The sequence below is a fragment of the Arctopsyche grandis genome, chromosome 12, assembly GCF_051622035.1.
Source record: "Arctopsyche grandis isolate Sample6627 chromosome 12, ASM5162203v2, whole genome shotgun sequence".
Taxonomy (NCBI): domain Eukaryota; kingdom Metazoa; phylum Arthropoda; class Insecta; order Trichoptera; family Hydropsychidae; genus Arctopsyche; species Arctopsyche grandis.
The window spans coordinates 10,191,869-10,205,576 of NC_135366.1; the positions used below are offsets into that span (position 1 = coordinate 10,191,869).

At 34.2% G+C, this 13,708-nt stretch overlaps 1 protein-coding gene across 2 annotated transcripts in view; it reads left to right on the top strand.

Moving 5' to 3' along the window:
* The window catches only part of LOC143919763 (guanine nucleotide-releasing factor 2-like), a 46,949-nt gene that overhangs the window by 22,292 nt on the left and 10,949 nt on the right, over window positions 1–13,708 (top strand). Inside the window, exon 2 of one of the 2 annotated variants that reach the window (XM_077442273.1) lies at window positions 8,464–9,332. The exons of the other annotated variant lie outside the window; for it this stretch is intronic. Coding sequence (XP_077298399.1) covers window positions 8,564–9,332 — 769 coding nt within the window. The 5' untranslated portion in view covers window positions 8,464–8,563. The remainder of the gene's footprint in view (window positions 1–8,463; window positions 9,333–13,708) is intronic. 2 annotated transcript variants of the gene reach the window in all.

Sequence of the window (13,708 nt, forward strand, 5' to 3'; positions counted from 1 at the left end):
CGCTTTTTGCTCGGATGAGATGGGTTGGGATTTACATTGAGCCCAGACGTCAGCTAAAATGAGAAAATTCTGATGGTCGATTTAAATTTTTTTCGTTTATTAACCTGTTGCATGAACATGTTCATATTTTTCAAGCTGTCAAGAATGGATAAGTTCTTTAGATTTGTAGCACCTAAACGGTACATATGTGGGTAATCGTGATATAAATTTTATCACCTTACATTTTTGAACTCGTCAATTGAAGTGGAAGACACGCACATTGAGTTCAATCATCATCGTTGGTGCTTCTGCGTATCGTTCATAACAAAATTACGATGATTACGGTCGAACGACGATTTATGTATGTATTCGAATTTGGAAAATATGTGTGATGTTCGCTATTGACACGCTGACATACAGCCTCCGGAGGAAAGTTCGTCTTCAAATATTCACTTAACATTATAATAGGCGCGGTCTGAAATGGAAAAGTTGGCCGACGCTTCTTCTTTCCATGTAAATATATTCCAGTGAAACTAAACTTACCGTAATAATTAACCATTTTTCGTTCAATTAGAACTGAATCAAAAGTTTCTATTATTAACATCATCCATGGGACGAACTCCTTTCTAAATTTCAAAACGTCTTAAAAGTAGAGCAATACGTTATTATTGATAGGAAAAAAGCGTGAATACAGTTAAATTGTACAGTTTCGGGACTTTGTATCTTTTTTGCATACTGTTTTGAGTAATCTGTCATAGTGCTGGAGTGATTTGATATCTCGTTATCCGCTAACGGATTTCCTAGGTGGAAGTATTATATGTATTTGCTCAGCTGTTGGCCGGTTTTCTTTTCTCCGTATGGTCGTTTAACGGCTTCGAAGCACTTCTGCAATCTTCAACTTTCTTCTTGTCCAGCTCATTAGCAGATATGTGGTTACATCTCGTACGGTACAGCCGTCTACGGTTGAGGATGCACTTTCGTATTTGGTGACTACGGATTATGAAGCTGCGGTGGAAATCGGTCGCGTTTTGTTCCGATCATCCTGTTGTCCTTTATTCGAAACCCACACGCTCTTGCCTGCCATTGGTTGGTGAGCCATGGAATGTTGGCCCCATTTGCCTTGTCAACTATCCACTTATGGGATTGCACATATCATTATCGAAAGCATTATAACCGCCTTATATTGTCTCGATAAAATTGACACATTTTGCACATTGTTCTATGTAGCATTATGTGCTCGTATCCGCTTAGATAATAATTTTGGAATTGACTTTCCCAAAATTTCGACAAAGCTATTAAAATTTCAAAATCTATTGGGTATGTATATATGAGCGAAATAATATCCAATTTTTTTTTTTTTGCAAATTGAGAATAAAACAAAAATTGAGTCAACAAAATCAAGTTATACCGAAGGATTTAGTACCTACTAATAAAAGGATCCAACCCACATGGGTATTACAAAAGTGAAATATCCTTCTGTATTATAAAAGTGAATTACAGGCAATACTTCCGCAAAGTTGGTCCCAATTAGTCAATACGGTTTGGAAATATTATATGTATGTAAATATATCCTGGTGGCTGGTATTCTATTATATTATATGTATATTCGAATATGACTAAGCAAAGTCAGACCGAGCAACTAGGAAGTCGGAAATTTTTTCTCGGGCATCATCGGAAAGAATTACACAATTGTTACTAGTAAAGTTGATCGAAATTGATTTGAGGGATTTTTCAGCATACGATATACGTATTAAGGTATATTCATTAGCACAGCGCAGAGCGGCAACTTCGTAACCAGCAGTACGAAAAGAATTCTTTTGTACATTCTACCTATATATGGACGCATATGAATGCGTGATGGAATATATGAATGTGTCCATGTATAATGTATCAAAGAATACTTTTTGTAATGTAACGTGCAGTTGCCGGTCTTTGCTATGTCAATATTGCAGTTATTGCATGCTCGGTAGCATTTCATTAGATGATAAAATAGAAGTAGTCAATAATTATTTATATTTAGGACAAATAATCGACATTTCTAGTAGTATAAGAAATAAAGAGACGTATGAAATTACAATGAAGTGCATTTGGAAAAAAGTATGGAATGCTTGGCATAACGAATAAAGACAGGAAGCGGAATACATGGATGAGACGTATGACAAAGCCGGTGGATAGTGAAGAGATTTAAATGGCAATGGCAGGGCGGGTCACGTGGCTATAATAATGGACGAAAGGTGGACAAAAAAAGTGCTAAAATGGTACCTGAGATAATGCATAGGGGTAAAAGGAAGACGCCATGGAAGATGTGTGAGGTGAGATGGATGAGGGTTGCGCAAAACAGCGAGAAGCGGAATCCTGTTGGAAAGGCCTTCATCCAGAAGTAAATGATGAACGGCTATAAATGATGATGAAGATGATGATGTATAGCAAATGTGATTTGGAAATATCTTCAGTACATTGTCTATGGACGTGTTCACATATAACTTGTATGAATGCACCCTTACGATATTTTCCAGTCGTGCGTTTGCAGACATTTGCTGTGTTTGAATATATTATTCTTTTGTATGGGGATGATCGTGAGTCTAATAATAATATAGAATGACTTCAAATATTCGTTTCGTTTATTCGTTCGTGAAGAGGCGCTTGAACAACTAATTGTACATCCATATTGGCACTCAAGTTTATTTACATTCGTAGATTGGGCACAAAAGTTTTTTATCATCTTACGCGTGATGAATTTCGTAGATGGAAAGTAGGCAAGCACGTCCGACCGCAGCCTAAACGCAGCGTTTTACCAAAATGGAGAAATTGATGGTGACGCACTTAAAAATCATAATTATTTTATTAATGCAACAATGCGCTTAATGAGCGCAACGAATTTGTTAACGAATCACCGTTGGAAATGGCGTGAAATCACTTTTTTGTTTTTTCATTTTAGAAATAAGTAGAAATTCAAATGAAAATGTCGTGTCGGATGGATTCCGTGTCGCACTATGAATTGTATAATTAATTTCGTAATAGGTAATTAGGTGACGATTTGCTCGACTTTTGCCGCCTTTTATCCCCGTTTCGCTCATTCGTGATGCAATTATTATCAAAGCCATATCGAGCGAATAATTCATCTGAAAAAAAAGTGGCTTTATTTTCTGGAGAGCTTTGCTTTGGTTCTCGTACGGAGACAAGTTGCTCTCTTGGTCTTACGGGCCCATTGTTCGCCGTTTCAAAACTTGGTCTCGCACATCGAATCCATCTTCGCCAATCGAATTCTGTTGTCTGAAATACCAACAACAATAGCGTCTGCAGATGTATTATCGATATAAAAAGATTTTTTCTTGTTGTTAACTCACGCTTGACCGATACTCCTTTCACTTACGTCACGGTTTACCGAAGTCGAATACGTTTTCGCGGTTTTTAAAACTCATGTTTTGCGACCCACAAACGAGCTAATGTCCCAAAACTTACCTACATACTTTCGTAATGTAGATTCTTGGCATACCTTTCTATTTTACTATAGTGTTTATTTGTTTCCAATACTTTTTCTGATTCCACCATTATAAATATGTATGTATTAGCTCGAAGAAAACTGAAGATCTTTGATGTAACTTACATATATCATTATTGAATCAGTTATATCGTATGCTGAATCAAAAACAGAGTTTATTCCTCCCCCCTCTCTTTTTTTATTATCAATAAAACTATGGATATATGTATATATGTATGAATGAATAAAAAAATTACTTGTTTTCATTTTTTTATTACATATATACATGTGCCATGACAGGAATTACCCAAAGGCGACAAATGTGGTTAGATTATTTTTGTACTTACAATTTTTCAAACATAACCGGACATACATAGAATACAATAGAGATATCTATGGACAATTTTTTTGATACACATCAAATTTGTGAGAAATACATTATGTAGTTAGCAATTTATAAGATTCAACAAATTCGAGATGCTAATGTATGATCTTGTTGCTAGCAGACATGGGCGATGGTGTGAAATGAGACTCATTGAGCGATTTAAAACATATTTTACTCGGCGAAGCGCTACAACGAATTAAGCGTTCGTTAAGTGTCACATGACAAGATGACAACTCAGCTATTCTTCTACTCACTTTTTAATAGAGATCTAACAAGATTTTAACAAGATTTCGCCAGCAGCGTATTTGGTCGCGATTCTATTGATATGCAATAACTCTTCCAGTGCACTAGTTCTAGTAACACTTCCAGTGCAAATCCAATAACACTTCCAGTCCTAAATTACGTCCTAATGATCCAAAATTACATTGAAATTCAATTTATATTATAATATACCTCATTCGTCAAATTTATCATATCGAGTAAGGGCTGCAGACTGTTAAGTTAAATTTTTAAGTCAAAAGTTATTTTTTTGATCCAATCACAACCAGCAACATAGCTCAGTGGTTACCGTGAAATGCTATCTGGTGAGCGATCAAGGTTTCAATCCCTGTCCTGGTGTTACTGGCCAGACCTTAAATATACATATGTGACTCCAGGTCGATCGTTTCCCACCAGAATTTTTATTTGATTTCATTGTTGAAACGGTTCCAAACAAATTGGCAACCTATCTTCATTTGTCATCATTATTTCAATGTAATTTCAAATTTATAATATTCATGTTATAACTTTATACGAAGTACATATGTACAAATTAATTAACAAATTAAATGTTAAATATAAATTTTATTATTTATTTAAATTACATTATCCTTAAAGTGAAAATGTATGTATATGATACATACGATTTTTGTTGTTAATGAAGCTGTATTGTTTGATCCAATGTTCAAAGTGGCCTTGTATTTAGAATGGTTCTTCTCAATTGTACATGGACGCATTCGATCTCGTTCTTTTTTTTCGTTTGATTTTAATTACAAAATTCTTTGCGTACATATGTACATAGATATCTAAAAACACGCTTGTGCATATAATTGGTACAAACACCAGGAACTGACTATTTATCATAACGCTCCATTGTGTGTTATGGCCGCACGCTATTGCCTCACGAAGATCCAGCAGGTGTTCTGCCATTATCGTTAATTACCTGCTCATCGTACGTAACTCTTCGATGTGATGCGTCTCTCTGAAAAAAGACTATCCATTTCTGCCGACTTACATATTACACACAAAACGTCGCACTTTCTCTCCAGATTAATATTTCAGTGCAACAGTCCGAACGCAAATCTCTCTAATTTCACGGTTTATGTTATTGTTCGACGATTAAGTCTGACGAAATTCGAATCCGATCCAATCACTAATCGTATTTATTTCGTATTTAAAACGAAAGTCATTCGTTTTTAATGACGATCGTTCATTTGGTTACGAAATCGTTTAAAATATTGTCCCTGTCGTATTGCGAACACACTCTTACTGCTATTATTCTTATTGCTCTTTTCGATGTTGACCAATTTGTTCGCGGATACGTACAGGTGTATCCAATCGAACAAATTACATCTCGCGTCTAACTAAAGCACTCGGGATCGTTCAATTTCCACTACATCATCATTATAATGCTATAAAATTCGAAATCATTCGCGAATTATCTGAACGCATCGAATCGATTCGGGGTGGAGCAAAAAAAAAATATGCCTCTCCACTCTAATTATGTTTTATTTTCAAAATATTCGGATGTAAAATACTAGGAGGCTAAAACAAGGTAAACCTTACCAACATATGTATATTAGATCTAATACAAAATGCAATTTATCACTTTAAAGTTGATACTCTTTTTATTATACTCAAGGCCGTCGTAAATGACTTATACGATAAACCAAATTCATTTCAACTGCTGATTAGTTGATAGAATCGATGACGTCTGAAGTCATTTAGCTAGCAGCGTGACTTGGTGGTTGCGTTGATGCTAAGCACCAAGAGGTTGCCGGGTTCAATCCCGTGAGAGAATTTATTCTGAATATAATCTTAAAATGCTGCTGGTCAGGCTTGGATATTTGTGACTCCAAGTCGATCGTTTCCTACCAGAGTTTGCCAATTTATCTGATTTCGTTGTTGAAACAGTTCCTCCATCATATTCGCAATTATCCTACCCACGATGTCACCACTATTTGAATATGATTTCAAAAATTTATTATCTATAACATACATATATGTCTCGCTAATTTTCTTACGTATAGTAATTGTATTTTGCTTATATGTCTGGCAATTTTCTTATATAAAGTGTTTGTATTATGCGTATATGTATGTCTGGTCACAGTGACGCGTTCGAGTATTCTGTAATGTCACTGTGGCATTATTAAGTTAATGAATATTTTTTTGTATTGTATATTATAACATGATAAATTTCTCAGTTTGCGGTAATCTTTCGTTTTATTTTGCGTAATGCGTTCATTCGTCGTTTTTTTTTTTGTTTTTGATTAGACGTTTTATATGTACATATGTACATGGGTAACGTTTTATACAAATGTAAAAGTAAACTAAATTAAATATTTATTGCAATGAGGAAATTTAACGATTATTCAACAATTTAATTAGTGCATACGGCAGTGATTGAGGCATGTTACAGGATGTTTGTTGAATAATTGTAGGAAAACGCTTTCCGATAACCTCAAACGCATGTTGTGCGTGAAATCCAATTCCTATACGTTTTTACGATTCAATATATATATGTACATAGTCAAGATCTTTCGATTTATTGGATCGAAGGCCGTTTCGATACAACTATCAATTATTCCAATAAATACAAAACGCTTTTTGTTAAAACTAGGACAGCATTCAAGTAGCAAAACATTCAGGTTTATTCTTCTCGTTTGCTCTATGCTGAGCGCCGTGGTCTTTCTATCATCTGGAATCCGGTGGTCGATCCGCTTCCACTCCTCCTGATCTTGTGCCAAGTTGAAAGATGTGTTTAGGGATGATATTCCATCATATGGGAGACTGTCCTCTCTTTCGCATTGTATCTAGTATCCCAATGATTAACAGCTTCTCTAGACGCTCCACAGTATTCTTGGTGAAAAGAATCCTCTTTCTACAAATTGTGGAGTCTCCCCGAAACTGCCAGCCCTTTAGGGATGGAGATGCTTGTGCGTCTTGCGGTCCATTATGCGCAAGGTTTAAGGCACATACACACAATCGTACGGCACGGGGCGTTCTTGACCTCCTGTGGTGAAAAATCATGTCTCACATCCGTTTTATCCTGTACTATCTCGATTTTTTCCCAAAACTCACCCCCTGGTGTATTTTTAGTGATATTTTATCATTGTATTGACAGTGATCGATAACGATGAGTCCCATATTTGAAGAAATGTTGGAGTAACTCGTCGAAATAAAAATATCGTATGAATTAACAGGACATGAATACACGCTTAGGCATGGCGTGCCGCGCTTTGAGTATGTTCTTACCATATTAACCTTTATAAAATCCTACATAGTTCTATCTAATGAAACGAATTCACATAGGGGAGTATTTTTAAAATTGCAACTTTTACATATGATAGCTATCTTCGTGTGAGCTTTTTGCTAGTAACTGGCATGCTCAGGGATAGTAACTGAGGAAGGTATTATCGGCCTTAACGAGTGCTGTCAGCCATCCACCCTTTTCTTAAAATTTTATAAAACCTCTCTAAAAAAAATTTTGTTTAACAAAAACGTGTTTTTGAATTAATGTTAACTGGATATTTTCAAGACAAGTTTAATATTTAGGTATTTACAGAATATCTGAAACAATTTTCGCTGTATTTGCTTTTATACAACCGTATTGACCACAGATTAATTAATTTGAGTAATTTGAAACCACCAAGCAAAATAATCATTGAAAGTTATAATATTCATTGAAAGATTTTTTTGTCTGAAACGCGTTGATACTGAAATCAGATGACACCATCGCTTATACATATGTATGTACTTATCCGCTTTTTAAAAGTTGATGCTTTTCGTGCGTCGCCGTAGATGCAAATATGACCCCATATTCTGAGCTGTGCACACATCTGTTCGTTAGGTTTGCGATTTCACTTCACCTTTTAAGGTGTATGAAATAATCAACTATCGCTTAACGTTTTATTTTGTAAGATCTTATTAAAAATTGCCGTGTCTCCCTCTCCTCCCACTTCTTCTGAAGTACATGGGTATTATTGTTCTAATCCGCCGATGCTAGCAGTGGCCCTTGTTGTGTCGAACGAAGCGAAACCGGAAAACTTTCTATCAATCGATTAGTACTCTCCCGTCTGTATTTATAACCTTGTTTGCTCTTATGTGGCTGTATCGTTTCAATTCCTCAGGTGCGAATCGCACATTCTCGAATTTTCAACAAAAAACATGAAAAACTTTCGATCGGCACTTTTTTATCCAAAAGTAATTAAAACAGTATACGGTCTGATTATGCTTATCAATAGTTATTTTACACATGTATATATACATAATACATACGCATTCCCTTTCACTAAATAATAATAGGAAAAGTTTCGTTTAAAGAAATCGCATTGCACAATTTATATTTTTATTGTTTCAGTAGTCTATAATAATAAAATGATAATTGATTTTATAAACTTATGTTTCGAAATTGACTTTTGTGCGTGAAAAATTATTAACCCCGTAATGGGATTGTGAATATGCCTCAGTATGATGAAAGCTTCATATTCGACGACAATGCCAATCAGCGCAGAAACAAAAGGAGTTATCGAGTTGCAAGAAAAGGATATTTCCCTTCGTCTGGACACGAATCTTCGACCACTCTTGCAGGACACGGAACGTACGTGCTCAAGAATAATATAAACAATTTAAAGAAAAATAGGGACTTCGGGTCTAATTTAGCGCTCAGGGAAAATGGATATGGTGATGCCATTCTTTACTCGAAGTCGGAAAATAAAAGTTTTCCTTCCTTGTTGGACGACCCGTATAAACACAACAGTGACAAGTTTATATTCTCGCCGGATATCTATTCCATAAAAAATAACAACTATTATTCTTTCGCGGCTGGAAAGAGTTTGGAGAACTTGGCCAGTCACGGCTTTTACAATCCGATCAAGAACGGAAACGGCATTCTGTTCAATCATTCTCGAGGGAAGAGTCTGCAGAATTTGGCCGAAACGCCTAAATTCCAACAATCGTCCCATAAATATTCCAAGAGAAATTCGCAAGGATACCCTTCGAAGAGCAAATCGAAAGATTCGGTACTCGTCAATGGGAACTGTTATAGAATAAGCGATGGCTCTGCAGATAAAAAGGGAAAACGACTTTACGAAACGAATGGAAAGTATAAAGAGAGGCCTGCTCTGAAGTTGACTACTAGAATATTGGAATCAGGTGTTTACAGACAACTGGGAAGAAAAACAAGTTGCGATGAGAACGATGACAGTGGGTTCGCAGATGACTTGAACGGTATGAAATTCCTAAATCGTTTATTTTTCATTCATAATTCACTGTATGTACTTATTGAAAAGCGAAGAATTTATATAATATTTATTTATAATAATATCATGAAATTCGATGTTTTTCTTCAACTTGTTATAAACATTACTCTTGCAAATCACAGATGACGCTTCTACAATTGCAAAAGTGTTGTGTAGATATATCGAGGACAGCAGTTCGTTCATGTGTAATGAATGCTTGTTTATTATATTCATATTATTTACATATTTGTATGCATAATCTTCTATATGCGAGTATGTTTATGTTTCTCGTTAATTTATGAAGACAATATTTGCTCATGTGAGTGAGAGCTATCCAAACCATAATATCGCGAAAATGTGTTTATTAATTATGTTGATTACGTTCTCTCATATTTACGACTACGTACCACAGTAATTGAGTGTAAGCTGAAAATGAAGGATGGTTAATTATTTTTTTTTAAGTATGCATAAGCTGTTTCCTATCTCATTAACGCTGTAAACGTTTTGTAAACGTGATTATATTGTAATTGAAAAATCTGCAAATCAAATTTAGTTGTTGCCCAAATCGTAAAATCCACGCAATGAATATTAAACGACCGAATATTATTATTATACTAGTGTAGTATCTGCCCGTTGACATTCAGCGTGCGGTTTTGAAACTATGATTACACACAGGCCCGGCCCGAGAGCATGAGGCACCTCTAGGCAGATTAGTTTTCAGCCCCCCCCCCCCCGCACCTTAATTTTTGTTTAAATAAATTTTATAAGAGTTGTTGTTATGAAGTGTATATTAAGAAAAAATATAAAATTAAATTCACAATTTTGTATCCAAAATAGGCACGTGTTATGTTTAACATATTATATTAATAAAATAAAATTTGCAAAAGAAACATGTTATTGTGGAACATATTTCAAAAAATACTACATATTTCTAAAATTAGAAATAGAAAGATTTAGACACTAAAATAAATAAATTAGATTTAGAAACTGTCTTTCATTCCATTTTAATTTGCATTTTAAACTTACAATATAATATAATATTTACAATATAATAAATAAAAATAAAATATTCAAAAACTATAAAATAAATGTTTTCTGGATTTTGCTGATGCAAAATTTGTAATTAATTTTTCCATGTCGAGTTCTTTTAAAAGGTCTCTTTCAATATATAAAATAGCCAAACTATCTAATCACTCCTGATTCATGTACCATATGCTCTTAAACTGATTTTTATAAACTTCAGTTTAGAAAAGCTTCTTTCCACGCTCGCCAAAGAAACGGGTAACATTAGGAAAATACGGATAGCTATGAATAAATTCGACAATAAAGACATTGATTTATATTCAACAATAAATTGAAGAATTTTATCGACTAACATTCCTTCATTCGAACATCATTGGTTAGGATATTTCATTTCCAGAAGCAAATCCATCCTGATATATGTATATATTTCGTTTAACGTCACTTTTCAGTCGTGTTAAATTCAAATACAATTCCATGTAACCATTTATACCGACGACAGTTTATTGTTTGACAAGTTTTATTCGTGAGTCGTTGATATTTGACGGTCGACTTCCTGCGTTTCTCGTAAATTACAATATTTTAGTCAGTATTTTTTTTTATTATTGCGCCCCTGCCCCTTTGAGCCGGCCCTGATTATACATACGTTTATATTAGCATGTCGACACCACTGAAACGGATATTGAACATACGCGTACGTAAAACGCAACATTGATAATAATATTTATATTTTTGATTATTGGAAATATTACACGCTTGAATCATAATGACGAATAAATCGCCCTTTTACAATATCGATACACACACAAGTACATATGTAGATAAGAACTATCTTCTGCCATCGAAATCAAACACTTTGATTTCACAATTGTGTGCATCCAAAACCAGTCGGCTAAAAATATGTACATGTTTTCATATCTCAAGATAAAAACGGTTTATTAATTAATAGTTTGTACTGAAAATATTTCAATTGTATCCTTTTTATGTATGTGTTTCATATTGTGCATTTGTGGTGATATACACATTTATGTTGTGGTTTATGCGAATTAATTGTCATTTTTTTTCAATGACCTCATGCTCTTACATATATGTATGTAAGTATTTTGAGTAACTTGTACGCTTACTCATCAGTTCAGTGTCTCTTTGATCGTGTCTGCGTCTGGTCGCGCCCTGACCCTCAAAGTGCCAACTTCTCACCGTTTTCAAATCCAACGCCGATAATTGTGCAAATATTCCGAATTTAGAACCACTACAGTTTTTTATAACCTATAAAAGGTGACTCGAGAGATATTTTCCTTGAAAGATTCAAACCTCCAAATAAGGTATGCTTTGAAAATCAAATATAAATCAGGATTTCATTGTTAAAGTTGCTGAATTGGAAAATTCTAAAATAAAATTACAAATAAAAAAGTCAAATTTTGTACAATGTATGAATTCATTTTGCTGTAATTATTATATAGTTATTAAATAATTATATTCGCATTATTTTTTTTTTTGCCTAACTTAAAACCTGTTGCCGCGCGTTGTTCTCCTTGACCATATCAACTTTGATTGCATTTACCTGTGTTGCTGACTTTTTATATCAACTTTTTTTCACCAAGATCCACTTACTGTTTTACCCCAAGGGCGTTGTGATTTAATTGTTAATAAACCGTGTAAGCTTATCGTATGCTATTCTACGATTCACACGACAAAATAGGAAACCGCAAATACCGCAATAATTATTTTATTAAGATACGATGTGTCCATTGCTTGTATGAAGTAAAAAAAATATTTATATATATACGTGTGGGCATTCAGTTCGAAGACCCGAAGGTGAACACTGTCTGAATTCATAAAGTGACATCATCGACACTCGCGAAAGTGTCAATTAGCATCCCAATGTCCTTTCTGTTTCGCATATCTGATATTTATACCTAACTTAGACCGTCGACTTTTTCCTCCGGAGATTGAATGGATAAATTCCGGCGCGTCGTCGTTTTTGCGACAAGTCGACGACGCCCCTGCACTTTCTGACCAATCAGGCATCTGGTAATTCTGATGTATCGTAAGAAGGTAAGGTGGGATGGCATAGTTGCAAGGGCAGTGGCCCAGACGTTCGACGATGTCAATTCTATTTCGGTCTCACGATGCACATGCAGGGTCGCATCTAAAGCACCCATCTTTTGCCCAAATTGAACATATATTCAATATGTTGAATATATCCGCGTTGAAACAACATCAAACGTAGAGTTGCCAACAAGTCTATTTTTAAGAGAACATGTTCTCTTTTTTAATACAATTCTTTTGTTCCTTATCTTTTCTATGTAGTCCTCTTTTTCAATTTTGACAATAATTTTCTCACAAAATATGACGTGAGTGGAGAGGCTTTTGCAATATCTGGCCAAAATTCCAATGTAGAAAAAATATTTTCCATGATCAGCAGACAGTGGACTAAAGAATGAAAATTTCCACTGTCCGGGGTATTTTAAGCGTTGTATATAATTACAAAAATATTTCATCTTTAGAATTTTATAAAGAAATAAAAGAAAATAAGAAACGTTTGCACCAAATTAACAGTGTAGATAAATATAGCAACAGAGATGATGAAATTGAGAGTAAGAATGAAGATGATTAAATTAATTTTTAAGCGCACTTTTCATGTTCCTAACTACATATGTATGTACTGGTTATTTTGAAATTGGAATAAGTCATATAATATTTCGCTTGAGATAGTTGGACTTTCCGTAAATTTGTTTTAAAAATTATTTTGATACTACATAAAAATATATGTATACATTATGATTTTTAACCTTATATGTAGATATAATCTTTCCCGTACTGATGGAATTTTACAACCTTGTAAAATAATGGTATTTTTGGTGCCTTAAATCAGTGCTTCCCAAATTGGGGGCCGTAGAATTTCAAATGTGTGTATTATAATTGTAAATTATAAATTTATAAATATGTGTATTACAATTGTAATAATTACTGCCAAATAAACCTTTTAACTAGAAAAAAAATTTTTTAGGGGCTGGGAATTAATTCTTTCAGATTTAGGGGGCCGTGTCATGAAAGTAATTGGGAAGTAATTAAATGACTTATTTCACTTTAATAATAACCAGCACAATTGTAAAGAAATTTGTAAAAAATAAACATTTTTTGTTAAATGTTCTCTTTTTTTGTCCTTGACACTTGGGAACCCTAATCAAACGGAATAATTTTTCAAACGGAATTATTTGATTCGCATTGTAATCGAATTGCTAAATTAACATAGTTCTGCAAAATTGATGCAATATTTTGTTATGTACGTTACATACATTTACAAGCTGTACAAAAAAAAATCAAGTCAAGTCAACAGTTGGA